This window comes from Cyprinus carpio, chromosome A2 (genome assembly GCF_018340385.1).
Source record: "Cyprinus carpio isolate SPL01 chromosome A2, ASM1834038v1, whole genome shotgun sequence".
NCBI lineage: Eukaryota > Metazoa > Chordata > Actinopteri > Cypriniformes > Cyprinidae > Cyprinus > Cyprinus carpio.
The window spans coordinates 1,334,960-1,348,165 of NC_056573.1; the positions used below are offsets into that span (position 1 = coordinate 1,334,960).

General features: G+C 41.2%; 1 protein-coding gene across 3 annotated transcripts in view; it reads right to left on the reverse strand.

Moving 5' to 3' along the window:
• LOC109074859 (dynamin-3-like) overlaps positions 1-12,991 on the reverse strand; it is a 31,372-nt gene extending 18,381 nt beyond the window's left edge. For 2 of the 3 annotated variants that reach the window (XM_042768634.1, XM_042768612.1), the window contains exons 1-13: positions 12,775-12,991; positions 12,139-12,407; positions 9,115-9,188; positions 8,765-8,914; positions 8,173-8,376; positions 7,799-7,897; positions 5,019-5,179; positions 4,790-4,932; positions 2,771-2,906; positions 2,629-2,696; positions 2,369-2,507; positions 987-1,073; positions 835-905 (exon numbers count right to left, since the gene is read on the reverse strand). In XM_042768634.1, coding sequence (XP_042624568.1) covers positions 835-905; positions 987-1,073; positions 2,369-2,507; positions 2,629-2,696; positions 2,771-2,906; positions 4,790-4,932; positions 5,019-5,179; positions 7,799-7,897; positions 8,173-8,376; positions 8,765-8,914; positions 9,115-9,188; positions 12,139-12,299 — 1,493 coding nt within the window. In that variant the 5' untranslated portion in view covers positions 12,300-12,407; positions 12,775-12,991. The remainder of the gene's footprint in view (positions 1-834; positions 906-986; positions 1,074-2,368; positions 2,508-2,628; positions 2,697-2,770; positions 2,907-4,789; positions 4,933-5,018; positions 5,180-7,798; positions 7,898-8,172; positions 8,377-8,764; positions 8,915-9,114; positions 9,189-12,138; positions 12,408-12,774) is intronic. The other variant, XM_042768623.1, reaches the window with a different exon arrangement.
• Positions 12,992-13,206: the final 215 nt, after the last annotated feature.

A 13,206-nucleotide genomic window follows, 5' to 3' on the forward strand; every position in this document is an offset into this window, starting at 1 on the left:
TGAGAGAGAGAGAGAGAGTGAGAGAGAGAGAGAGAGAGTGAGTGCGAGTGTGTGTGTGTGAGAGAGAGGAGAGAGAGAGAGATGAGAGAGAGAGAGAGAGCAGAGGGATTTATATCACATAATATAGTTTAGCAATGTGAGTCTATTAGAATGCAGTGATATGAGACTAAAATTTGAAATATAGGCACAAAACAATGACCCTCTTATATTTATATCACATAATATAGTTTAGCAATATCACACCAGCTTAAGTGCTGTATATTGATTTATACAACAGTTCAATAAACAAGAAGTGAATAGTTTGGTTTAGACACAATATTTTCTGTTTTTGCTCAGGTTTAATAGTTCCAGTCAAAGTGTGTCTCTGATCAACACAGCAGTGATTCGCCACTGAATGAAGCCATGTTTTTGAATGAATCAAGTGAGTCAATGATTCAATGACTCATACATAAAGAGTCACTTGCTTCGTTTCTGAATGAATCAGCCATTTGATTGAATCGTTGAATGAATGATTCAATGATTCAACTCGCCGCCACCTACTGGAGCTTTTAGCTTTATATTGAGAGTATTTTCATATTTCAGTATTCAATAAAAAAAAAAACATTTATATACTTTTATCATTCTTTATTCAATGTTAAACCAAAATATTTATTTCTGTCTACTCAATGCTTTTCTCATTTAACACAATAATAGCTTATATTTTGGAGGTATTTCTCATCCAAATCGATGTGCTATTATTAATTAAATTAATTAATTACATGATATGGCGATTAATTAGATTAAAAATGTTAATTGCTTGACAGCCCTTGTGCTCAGGCAAAGATCTGCACATACTTGGCAAAGCCGATGAAATCCTCGTGGTTGGTGTTGATGTACGCGAGCTGAACGTCGATGAGCAGCAGCACCTGCAGAGACACAAACACAGACGCTGCAGAGCCGTAATCTCGTTATCCGCCTGCACACACACATATCCAGGTGTGTCCTACCTGCTCTTTGGCCTGGCTCTCTCGGTCACGGATATGAGACGTGACGATCCTCTCCGTCTCCTCCCGCAGGTGAGGGAACGAATCCAGCTGAGCATGTAGAACATTAAACACAGCATTAAAACCTGACCCACAGTTTTAGGACAGCAGGACGGCGCACTAAGCGTTACTGATCGAGCGCTAGACAAACCCTCCTCCGGTGAATGACTGGAAATATAGCGCATGTTCCGTTACAGACTGCTGTAATGATGCTGCTGATGCACTCAGAGCAGGATACTGTTTTAATCATCTAATGGATTTGTGTCTGAGAGTCGACCTAGAAAGGTCTAGATGGGTGTTAATGCTCACCGCTTCGGCTCACAGGCACACACAGATCAAATTAAAGACAGTGCTTTGGGTGAACTATTCCTGATGTGCTGAACTACACGTGTGGCTCTTCTGCTAAAACTCTGCCGCTGAGCAACAATCAAGAATGATGGATAAAAGAGGCTCATTCAGCATTTGAACATTTATCAGCTATTTATCCCGGCTGCTTTTTTGGACTTGAAAACTTTTATATTTTTTGTAGAATATTTGCAATGCTTTTTTAAAATTAGGATGTCATATTTATCATATTCTGTAGATGTACAACAGTCATACATGACAGAAAATTCTGACATCTTTTAAGTCTGAATAGTGTAATTTCACGTCTGTTCAAAAAAGGCGGGGGGGGGGGGGGGTTGGCAGTTAAGAGGTTAAACAATTTATTTGTGACTACAATAAGAACAGAGAAGTAAATTACAAACAACAGGACAAAGAAACAATTTAAATACAGTTTTAAAATAAGTATTTTTTAGGTATATTTAGTATTCAGGTACAAAATACTAAGATTCTGAAACAAATATACAATGAAACACTGCACAGTCTTCACTGTATGAATTAAATATACTGATCCTTATTTAATCTGCATGTGTGCAGAAATCCACTCTAATTATGACGGCGATATATTTACGACTGATTCCACTCACAGTACAAAAATACTGCTGCAGGTTTATTAGGCTGCTGTCACTTTAAGAACCGGTGCACGGATTCAATACACATCTGATTCTCTTTCATGTTTAAGTTTTTCTCAAGTCATAATTGACTGTGTTTACGTGAATACTCACCTAGAATGCCATCTGACATCATTTTATGTCTATTTGATCATTCAGTTTTTATTGTGCTTAATAACTTTTAACATCGGGCTTGTCATTCATGATTAAATGTCAAATTATGCAGGATCACAAAAAACTGTTACGAGTTCACGCTGAGTTCTAAAAATAAAGTTGTCCTTAATATTTCTATAATCTCTCTGACTTATGAAATAAGGCGCTAGTGCTGAATTCTGCACAACACGCAGTCGTCACCTTATTAGAGCACTGACGGACCGTGTTGATCAGCTCCTGAACCACCAGATCAATACACTTAATACACGGCTCCTTGATCTTCACCACCTGCTTCTTCACGATCGCCTCGAAGGCCATGTCTGGAGTGAACAGACCCGTCCTGCAGAAGACACACAGCCATCAACACACACCTGACCAGAAAACCCACAGATCTGACCCCCCAGGACCAAAAGAGACAGAGCGGTCAGTCGTCATCTAAACGGCTGAGAACAGACCCTCACCTGATGCCGTGGATGTTCTTGATGGCGTAGCTGATTTCCCGACGCATCTCTTTCTCATCACACTCCATCTGTCACACAAAACAGGACAGTTAGCATGAAGAGGCGAGAACAGATGCACCATCACAGTGTCCAGCTGACTCGCCTTGACCAGCTCGAAGGGGAAGCGCTCGTGGAAGATGCGGTTGATCTTGGCTCCTCCGGACAGCTCCACGGTGTCCACCTGATCTCCAGAACCTTCGATGCGCTTCTCGAAGTCCACCGAGAACTGCTGCACCATCCTGCAGACGCACACACACACCTGCAGCTCTGCTCACACTTCACTGAGGATCTCACACTCAGTCTGCTCATGTCTGCAGACACGTCGTTAAATGGCAAAAAACAGTTCACTTTTGATTAACTGTAGTTTATCTGAACAGCGACAGAAAGGTTTGCTTATGATGAAAACTGATCTCAGCGACAGAAAGTGTGTGTGCTATGATGAAAACTGATCTTCACATATACTTTACTTTTTTTTTTTTGTGAACATGTAAACCTGCTGTTCTGATGAATTTCTTCACATATACTGTACGTGTGTGTGTGTGTGTGTGTGTGTGTGTGTGTGTGTGTGTGTGTGTGTGTGTGTGAGTGTGTGTGTGTTTGTGTGTGTGTGTGTGTTTGTCTGTATCTGTGAGTGTGTGAGTGTGTGTGTGTGTGTGTGTGTGTGTGTGTGTGTGTGTGTGTGAGTGAGGTGTGTGTGTGAGGTGTGTGTGTGTGTGTGTGTGTGTGTGTGGTGTGTGTGTGTGTGTGTGTGTGTGTGTGAGTGTGTGTGTGTGTGTGTGTGTGTGTGTGTGTGTGTGTGTGAGTGTGTGTGTGTGTGTGTGTGTGTGTGTGTGTGTGTGTGAGTGTTTGTGTGAGTGTGTGTGTTTGTGTTTGTGAGTGAGTGTGTGTGTGAGTTTGTGAGTGTATGAGTGTGTGTGTGTGTGTGTGTGTGTGTGTGTGTGTGTGTGTGTGTGTGTGTGTGTGTGTGTGTGTGTGTGTGTGTGTGTGTGTGTGTGTGTGTGTGTGTGTGTGAGTGTGTGTGTGTGAGTGTGTGTGTGTGTGATTTGTCTGAAGAGACTCCTGCCGGACAGACTCCAACTTTAATTTAAATTATGAATAAAACAGAATTTTCGATACTGTTAAGTAAAGCTAATTGAAAGAAAAAAAACGGCCCATTTATGAGACAGCTGAATTCAACCAAAGTGATATTTTGAGCAAAGCAAAGCTTCACAATAAAGAAAGGAAAGGCCATCTGTCATGAGATTCAGTTGTTGAGAATGACAGCGCTTCGTTAATGTGAGGAGAGGATTTAAAGCTGAATTACTGAGCTCTGCACTCGTCAGTTACGGGGATCTGTGCCATTATTTAACACACAAATAAAGCATTTCTCGTTTAGTGTCTGTGTTGTTAGTCGATCACACACCTGATGATCATCGGCTCATCCTTTTTTCTACTTTGTTTGATTCAGTGATCTTAACTCTTATTTTTGACTTGTATTATATAGTGTTAATATTTTTCAGCCATTTTTAATTTAGTCTTAGTCTTTTAAATGTACTTTTTAGTTATTATCATATTTAGCATTGTTTTTGTTTAGTCTTAGTTTTAGTCAATGAAAGCTCTGTCACATTTTCGTCATGCTGTATAACAGTTAAACTGATTTAAAAATATCTATACTACGGGGCGGTTGAATGCTTGAATCTGATTGGCTGATGAATGTTCTGAGGTGTGTAATTATTTTCTGGGAAACGCACGGCGAACGTAGTTCCAGGCAGCTCTCCTGACCGCATTACAGTTATCAACGGCTCAAGCCTCTGTTACCAGCTTTAAAATGACGTTTTGGAACCAGCAAAAGAGGCTTTGGATGAGATGCAGAAGAAATAATCCTACTCACAATAGAGATTTAAGTACAAAAACCAAACAAATTCCTTTAAATATATCATCTGATCGCTGTCTTGTCATTGCTGTGTGATCACTAGCAATGTTTGAGCACGACGGCTTCAACCACGACACGGAGCAAACACACATGAATACTGCTGCATATCATTAACGAGCTCATAGTGATGTCATCCGAAAGGACAGCGAGCACATGTTGATGGAAGCTTCTACAGGACTGATCTGGTTTGGTGTGTGAGCGTGGACTGACTGCAGCAGGGCTTTGGTCTTGCGTGACGGGTCGTCGGGCCGGTAGTGCCGGTACTCCTCCGCCTCCCGGTCCAGAGACAGCAGCTGCGACTGTAGTTTACTGCGGAAGGCCGGCAGCGTGTCCCGGATGTGGTTGGTCAGTTGCTATGGAAACAAGAATGCTCCTTATTAAATCCATAAGAAGTCATGAGCATCATCAACTTCAGTGCGGTTCTTCAGTGTCACAGTACCTGATTGAGGACCTTCTGCAGGTGTGGGGTGCCCATGCTGTCTGCTATGTGTCTGTAGGCCGGATGAGTCAGAAAGAACTTCCTCTCTGCTGCCAGAGCGGCTTTGATGTCCTTCTTCCCGTCGATGTCTTTCTGACTGCGGTTGACCACGCCGATGTACCCTGTGTGACACAGAGCAGATTCACTGAACACTTCAGAAGCTGTGCTGATCCGGCAGACTGCCATCATCTGACTTACTTTACTGTGGAGCTGACGGTGAGCTCGAGCACACCTCACTAAATCTATGCGTTCATCTGATCATCATGCGATGGACGCAGCACTTACTCAGCGACTGATTAACAGTGATTATCTAGAAAAACCCAGACTAAACTGGACCGTGAATAAGATGCACGCGTTTGGTTTGGTGGAGGATTGAGTCCACAGACAGTTTCAGGCTTTCAGTATTTTGCAATATTAAAACTAAGGCTGCCATTTTAATGCATTTATTTGGTGAGATTAATTATAACACATTAAAATGATTAAGGCATTTAACGCAGACCTACAGTGCCCTCCATAAGTATTGGAACAGTAAAGACAAGATTGTTCTGTTTGATCTGTACATATGATTAAAATATGAATATGAGACAAAACTACAGAATGTCACGTTTTATTATTGGGTGATTCAACACAAAGATGTTTACCAGCTAAGAAGATCAGCACTTTTAGAGTTTCATCTCCCTGTCTGATGTGAGCATAAGTACTGGAACAGTTGCCTCACAGCTCTTTCTAAGTGTTCAGCTGTGTCCTGTTGCATTAATTCTTCAGATATTAAAAGCAGGGAATGTGTCTTATCAGTTATATCCATCGCTTCTGCATTCTAAGCCTTGCATTTGAGGATGACACGCACAAACCAGGATGAAGATGAGGAAGCCGACTCTGAAAGTAAAGCAAGCAATTTGGATGCTAAAAGAAAAGAGGAAGTCAATTAGAAATATAGGAAAAACAAAGGGCATGGAGAAATCAAGAGTTTGGAAACTACCAGCGACATCAGCAACCAAACGACGACCTGATCGGCTGAGAAAAACAACAGTAGTAGATGACAGACAAATCATAAAAGCTGTAAAAATGAACCCTAAAATACACGTCTGTAAAATCACCAACAACCTCCAGAAAGCTGGGGTGATGCTCTGACAATCTACAGTCCGCAGGAGAATTTGACACAGAATTACAGAAGATACACATCAAGATGCAAACCTCTGATCAGCACCAAACATAGAAAGGCAAGATTCTTCACAAATGTGAGCCAGTAGAGTTTTGGAACTGAGTTGATGGACCGATGAGACAAAGATTAACCTTTTTATAAGTGATTGGAAAACAAAAGTGTGGAGAAATAGGGAACTGTAAATGATCCTAAGCATACAGCCTCATCTGTAAAGCTTGGTGGAGGTGGTGTCATGGCATGGGCACGCATGGCTGTCTCTAGAACAGGACCTCTTCATTTTAATGATGACTTAATGTATGATGGCAGTAGCAGAATGAATTTGGAAGGGTACAAAATCATCTTGGCTAACAATATTCAAGAAAATGCCACCAAACTCATTAGAAAGCACTTCATATTGGATCAGGACAATGACCCAAACACCCTGCCAGTTCAGTCAAGGACTTTATCAGGGCAAAGAAATGTAAAGTTTTAGATTGCCAAAAATCAATCTCCAGATTTAAATCCGATTGAATGTTAATTTCACCAGCTGAAGAGGAGACTAAAGACAGAAACTCCCCAAAACAAGCAACAGTTGGAATTGGCTGCATTAAAGACTGGGAAAAAGCATTTCAAAGCATAAGACCAAGAGTCTGGCGATGTCTATGGGTCGCAGACTCACTGCTCTGATTGCATGCAAGGGATCTGCAACTAAATATTATCTTTTAATCTTTTACATCTGCCTTAAATTCAACTGTTCCAACACTTATGCTCATATCAAATATTGGGATGAACTCTAAAAGTGCTGTCCTTTTTATTTGGTAAAACACGTATGTGTCGAAAGACCTAATAATAAAATGTGAAATTCTGTCGTTTTGTCGCATATTCATCTTTTAATCATATTTTCAAATGTCTTGACTCCACAGCAGAGAAAGCAATTTTGTCTTTAATGTTCCAATACTTGGAGAACACTGTATCTTTCATCTCACACTGATGCAGCGTCTGATGAACATGATGCAGGACGACTGCGTGATGGAGTCTCTTAGAACGCAGTGACACGAGACAAAAATGAGGCAAACATTTTATATGATATCGTTTAGCAATATCACACCAGCAAGAGTGCTGATGAGCGTGTGATTAATTGCTGAATCAGTCCAGGGTTTTGAATGGATTGAGGGAGTCAAACATGAATCAGCAATTTGAACGAATGATTCAATGACTCGCTCACACCTACTGCTGTTTTTAGAGTTTCAGTACACTTTTTAAAATCATTTAAAATTTCAATATTTATTTAAAAATTAATACCCATTTATCATAAAACTTTATGCAATGTTGAATCTAAATATTTTTTCTAAAGCTATTATTCTTTTGTACAGTTTATTCACTGCTTTTCTCATTTATCAAAATAAAGACAGTACAGGATCTTTTGGCAGATAATTTCTCAGCCAAAATTGAAGTGTGATTAATTAATCAGTACATCATGCAATTGATTAGATTAAAAAATTAATTACTTGACATCCTTAATTAAAAATCTCTGACATGAGAACTTGAACTGGAAGAAGTGTGATGTGATGGACGTTAGTCAGGAGCGATGGTTTCTTACCGCGGCGCAGAGGAAGGAGCTTGTTCTCCAGAACGTCTCGTGCATCTGTACCTTCATCCATCAGATCGAGTTTGGTGATCACACCGATGGTCCTCTGGCCTGTAATCAGAGGATTCAGGAGAACAGAAATGTCTTCCAGCATTCAACTTTACCAACAGTGAGATTACACTTTACACAAAACACCTGCGGGTCAGATACAGAGACACTGACCGTACTCGAACCTTCCTCACCACTAAACCACAGCACCAAAAGCCACACAATAAGCCTTCACCTTACTGTCATAAGAAATTCATTTTGTAATTGTTTTAAAGGATTAAGAGCAGGACTAGAGTAAGATACAGCGGGTCTGGTCAGAAGGTCAGCAGGTCACTCACCCTGAGGGTCCACGTCTTTGGCCAGTTTGAGTGCGTCAGAGTTGGCCAGGTCAGTGTTGGCCGGAGTGACGGCCAGGATCAGGCAGCTCTCGCGGCAGATGAACTGCATGATCATGTCTCGGATCTGATGCTCGATGTCGGCCGGCTGATCTCCCACCGGCACTTTAGTGATGCCCGGCAGGTCGATGAGGGTCAGATTCAGCACTGCACAGAGTCCAGAGGCCAGCAATCAGCAATGAAGACATTCATGAAGGCAAATAAAACAGAATAGAGACTGACTTAATAATGCTAGAACCGCAGATTCGTGCCATGACCTCATCACCCCTGTAGACTCTCCCATACATATAAGCTATGCTGCATCGTCCATTCTGAAATTTGAGACCCTGTGTGCTGTTAAATCCAAAAATGCTTCTCACAAATGTGGTTCAGGACTATGTGCACATTCACAATCTTGTATCCAAAAGGCTTTTTCAGAAGCCGTCTAACATGCGACACCATGCGCAGGGAGATTTTGTCGAACACATGCTAGGATTTCTCCATCTACTACAGACAGAGCAGCTGATGTGAGTAACTTCAGCTGTGGTTTCAGTACCGTTCGGGGAATAAACCCTCAGGTTGATGGGAACGGGAGAAATGCCCTTATTGGCCCCGGTGACGCGGTCGGTCTCTGCCTCGATCTCTTGACGCACTTCTTCGAAATCTGTGAATTTCTTCCCTTTGCAGTGCAGGAACTCGGCCCACTCTGCAGATTCAAGACCACGCAGATGTTAGAGAGACAGACTGTAAACCATAATAAGCAAAACGTAGAACATTTGAAGTACTGAGTTGATAAACTCTAAGATGAAATTAGCAGAACATCAGCGATTGATTTTTCTTGTCCGGCTGCATGTTAATTACACTTAACCTGAAACACTGAGTAATCGATCTGAGACAGGAGCTCACCTGCGTTTGCGTTGATCAGCTGCAGAACAAGTGGTCTGCGTGTGACGATTCCGGATCCACGGGGCAGAAAATCCCTGGAAAACACACAGAGCCACATCTTTACACTTACATTACTCTATTACACTGAAACACCAGACTACATTACAGCTGTCAAAACCGTCTCTAAATCCACTGCTATTCCTGTCCAAAGATCGTGAACATTTACTGTTTTCTGAGTTTTGAGTTTTGTCTCCTCTAGTGATAAACTGATATATCAACCTGCATTTTTATATCATAATATCATTATATTAAACACACGTACACATAATCAACCGCTGCATATGAATGGCCAGTTAATACAAAATCTACTAATGGCCATGTCAAAAAATAATGAATCAAAGTCCAATATTTCCAGTATTTTAGAGTGAATTTTTTGATATTTGTATAATTTCAGTGATGCAAGTTTCTATCAGTAGACTCTATTATGTCATGCATGATATCAAGGGTTAGGGTTAGGGTTAGGGTTAACCCTAACCTTAACCCTAGCTGGATATGACATCACATTTGTTGATGCTAATATGAACATTATGCATTCTATCACGTAAAGCATTAAACACTGTCTTCCATATTACATCATTTAACTCATTCAGTGAACACTGGACTAATAGTAATACATTACAATTCTGTCTGTCATTTGTGCGTTAACACAATCTGCTCCATCTCAAGGTTTTTCTCCATCTGAGCCTCATGGAGTTTTACTCCTTGCCACAGTCGTCACGGTGTCGCTCACTCAGGGCATGAAGGGATATTTTCTCTCAGTTGCTCGCAGACAATATTTATTGTGAAATGCAATATAAATATACTGTATACCCCTGGCTCACCACAGTCTCGGCGCTCCACCGGCTGTCGTCTGATATCAGTGACTGCATTAGTCTGTCTGTATTATCTAACACAATCACATTCTGCCTCAGTTTCCACAGGTGTACCTCAGGGTTCATTTCTCAGACCGCTTCTACTCCTAACTTTATGAAGACTTTTAATTTTCTGAAATTAAACTCTGAAATCATGCTAGTTCAGCCCAAATCTCTAATATCGTCTCATTCAGATCCCTGCTCAGATATGGACAGTAATTTGGTTAGGTGTTATATTTGACTCCTCATTCTTGATTTCCCACATAAACCAGCTTGTAATATCCTCTTTCTTTCAACTCCTTGTGTTCATACCTCCCATAACTTTAAAGATGCAAAACAACTATTTATACATTCATAACCTGCCACCTGGATGACTGTAATTTCCTTCTAAAGCTGTTGTCACACTAGATGCCGAACACGCAAAATTTCTACAGAGGCTGGATGGAAATCAGGAGGCTTGTGACTGTCCCATAGACTGCCAAATAAATAACAGTGTCAAGGTCCAGGAAAGTATGAAAGACATCATCAGAATAGTCCATCTGCCATCAGTGATTCAACCGTAACGTTATGAAGAGACGAGAATACTTTTTGTACACAAAGAAAACAAAAATAACGACTTTATTCAACAATTCTTCTCCTCTGTCTCTCCCCAAATCAGCGTAGCGCCATTTTGGCAATTCTGAGCTGTATGCAGGTGGTGTATGCTCTTCAGCCGCACCACAAGGATACAGTTTTTTATGTGTATTTACACTTTGGTTTGAAAGCAAATAGCGCATCGGCGCAGCGCAGCTGACACAGAAGACCATACGCCATCTGCATACAGCTCAGAATTGGTTGATTCACTGATGGCAGATGGAGTCTGACGATGTCTTTCCTGGACCTTGACACTGTTATTTATTTGGCAGTCTATGGGACAGTCTCAAGGCTCCTGGTTTTCATCCAAAATATCTTAAATTGTGTTCCAAAGACGAACTAAGCTTTTACGGGTTTGGAACGACATGGGGGTAAGTGATTAATGACAAAATATTCATTTTGGGTTAGAGTACCCCTTTAACTGGTCTTCCAATGAATATACTCCTGAACTTAATATCTGTCCTGAATATCAGCTTCAGTCTCCCAGATTTAAAAATAAATACACATTTACATGTTCACAGTTCTCTGATGTTGGTTAATAGTCACATGAGATGCATTTTTTTAGGAAGGGTTTTATTTTGATTTATTTTATTTTAAAATGATTTACTTTAATTTTACATGTTTTATGACTGAATTAATTATAAGCTTTTCATTAAACTCAGGAACCCCCTGCAGTTCCTTCACAAACCCATTTGGAAAACCTTGACATAATGCACTTCAGGTTGTCAATAACAACAAATGGAATATATATTTCCTTTTTCTTTCCATTTTTATATTGATATGGTACACGTTTATCCTATTTAAATCAATGTGATAAAGGAGTTGGGTCAAAAGTAATCTAAAAGTAGTCAGATTATATTACCTAAAATTTGTAACATAACGGATTACAATTTGTAAGTAATCTACCAGCTCTGCATATAAATACCTTAAAGATACAGATCAGTACCTAAATATTTGCATCTTTATCTGCCCGAGTGACAGCTTTGTACCTTTTTTCTGAGAGTGCAATGCATTTTTAACAGAATGAATCCATTTGTATTGAATGCACACCCTAACCAAACCCATGTTTAGACCATCATCCGTGGGTGAAGGATCCTTCAGTCAACTCAACATCTGCCTGAAATTTCATCAGTTCATTCTCTCCAGACTGTTAAAGGCATATTTGCACTCTGTTACACAAAGCTTTGCCAGTTCATCTCTGCTTTGTTTGTTTGGTATTTTTATTACTATTTTATTTACTGATATTTAGCCACCACAGAACAAATACCATTACAAACCATCAGCTGCCAACCATTAAAACCAGTACAGTTTCCATTAAAGCTAACACAATTCCCATTATAACCATTAAAAAAATGACACATTCTATGAGGGTTTCTATTGCTTTATTGTTGTATCATTTACTGCTCTCTTTCTCTGATTAATAGTTCAGAAATCAGAACTGTAGCAGCCTCTTGTTACACTGTGTCCTATGCTCTGAGAGCATGTTGTGTCCGTCACTCACCTCCCCACGAAGTTCTCCAGCACCGAGCTCTTCCCGGCGCTCTGGCCGCCCACCACCGCGATCTGCGGCAGGTCCAGGTTACAGCTCTGACCGATCGAGCTGAAGGCGTCCTGCAGCCGGTTGACCAGCGGGATCAGATCCTCCATGCCCCTGTTCCCCATGATGGAGGTGATGGAGGTGATGCGGCAGTGCGTGGACTAGAGAGGAGGAGGAGGAGGAGGAAGAAGAGAAGGAGGAGGAGGAGGAGGGCGCATCTAGACGCGCATCAGCTACAGACACACAAACATTGCGCAATTGCTTTTATATCCGCAAACACTGACTGACAACATCAGCTCCTCAGCGTTACATATTCCATCGTCATTATGCTACTATGTGTGTGTGTGTGTGTGTGTGTGTGTGTGTGTGTGTTTAAACGTTCATCATAAGAGATGTAAGTTAGGCCTAATGTATTTAAACGGATGACAAGAGAGATGCGGGTGCATTTATGCGGAGAATGATATGAAGGCTGTAGATGCATAAATAAGAGCTGTGTTTATATGGAAGATATAAGCATGCAGATGTATTTGTAAGCGATGTAAATCGTGTAATACGCCATCATCGGCTCCATATAAACTGACATAATTCACGCAGACTCACCGTTATCCCGCTGCACCTGAGCGCCTTCAGCCGCAAAACCTAATCCAGTTACTGAAGAACAGATCCCCGGCGAGACAGTCGTGTTATTTATTCTCGACTGATCGGAACGGACACATCTGTATGTATCACGCTATTTCATGCTACTGTCTTTCTCTCCGATGACAAATTATTCGCCCTGCAACGCAGCCGCGCTAATTACGATACAACACTGTCGAGCAATTGGCGCAGGACGCGAGCAATCAGAGACGGAGCTCCACCGGCGCTGCACCAATCGCACTGTGCAGAATACCCTTCGCTCATGAATATTAATGAACCAGGCTGCAGTTGCATGACGAGTCTGCCAGAGCTTGCAGTCACGATATCTAATTAATATTAATAAGCCAAGTCTTCGCTGCAGGAGAATCTGCTGATTGGTCAGCTGACTGGCGATCA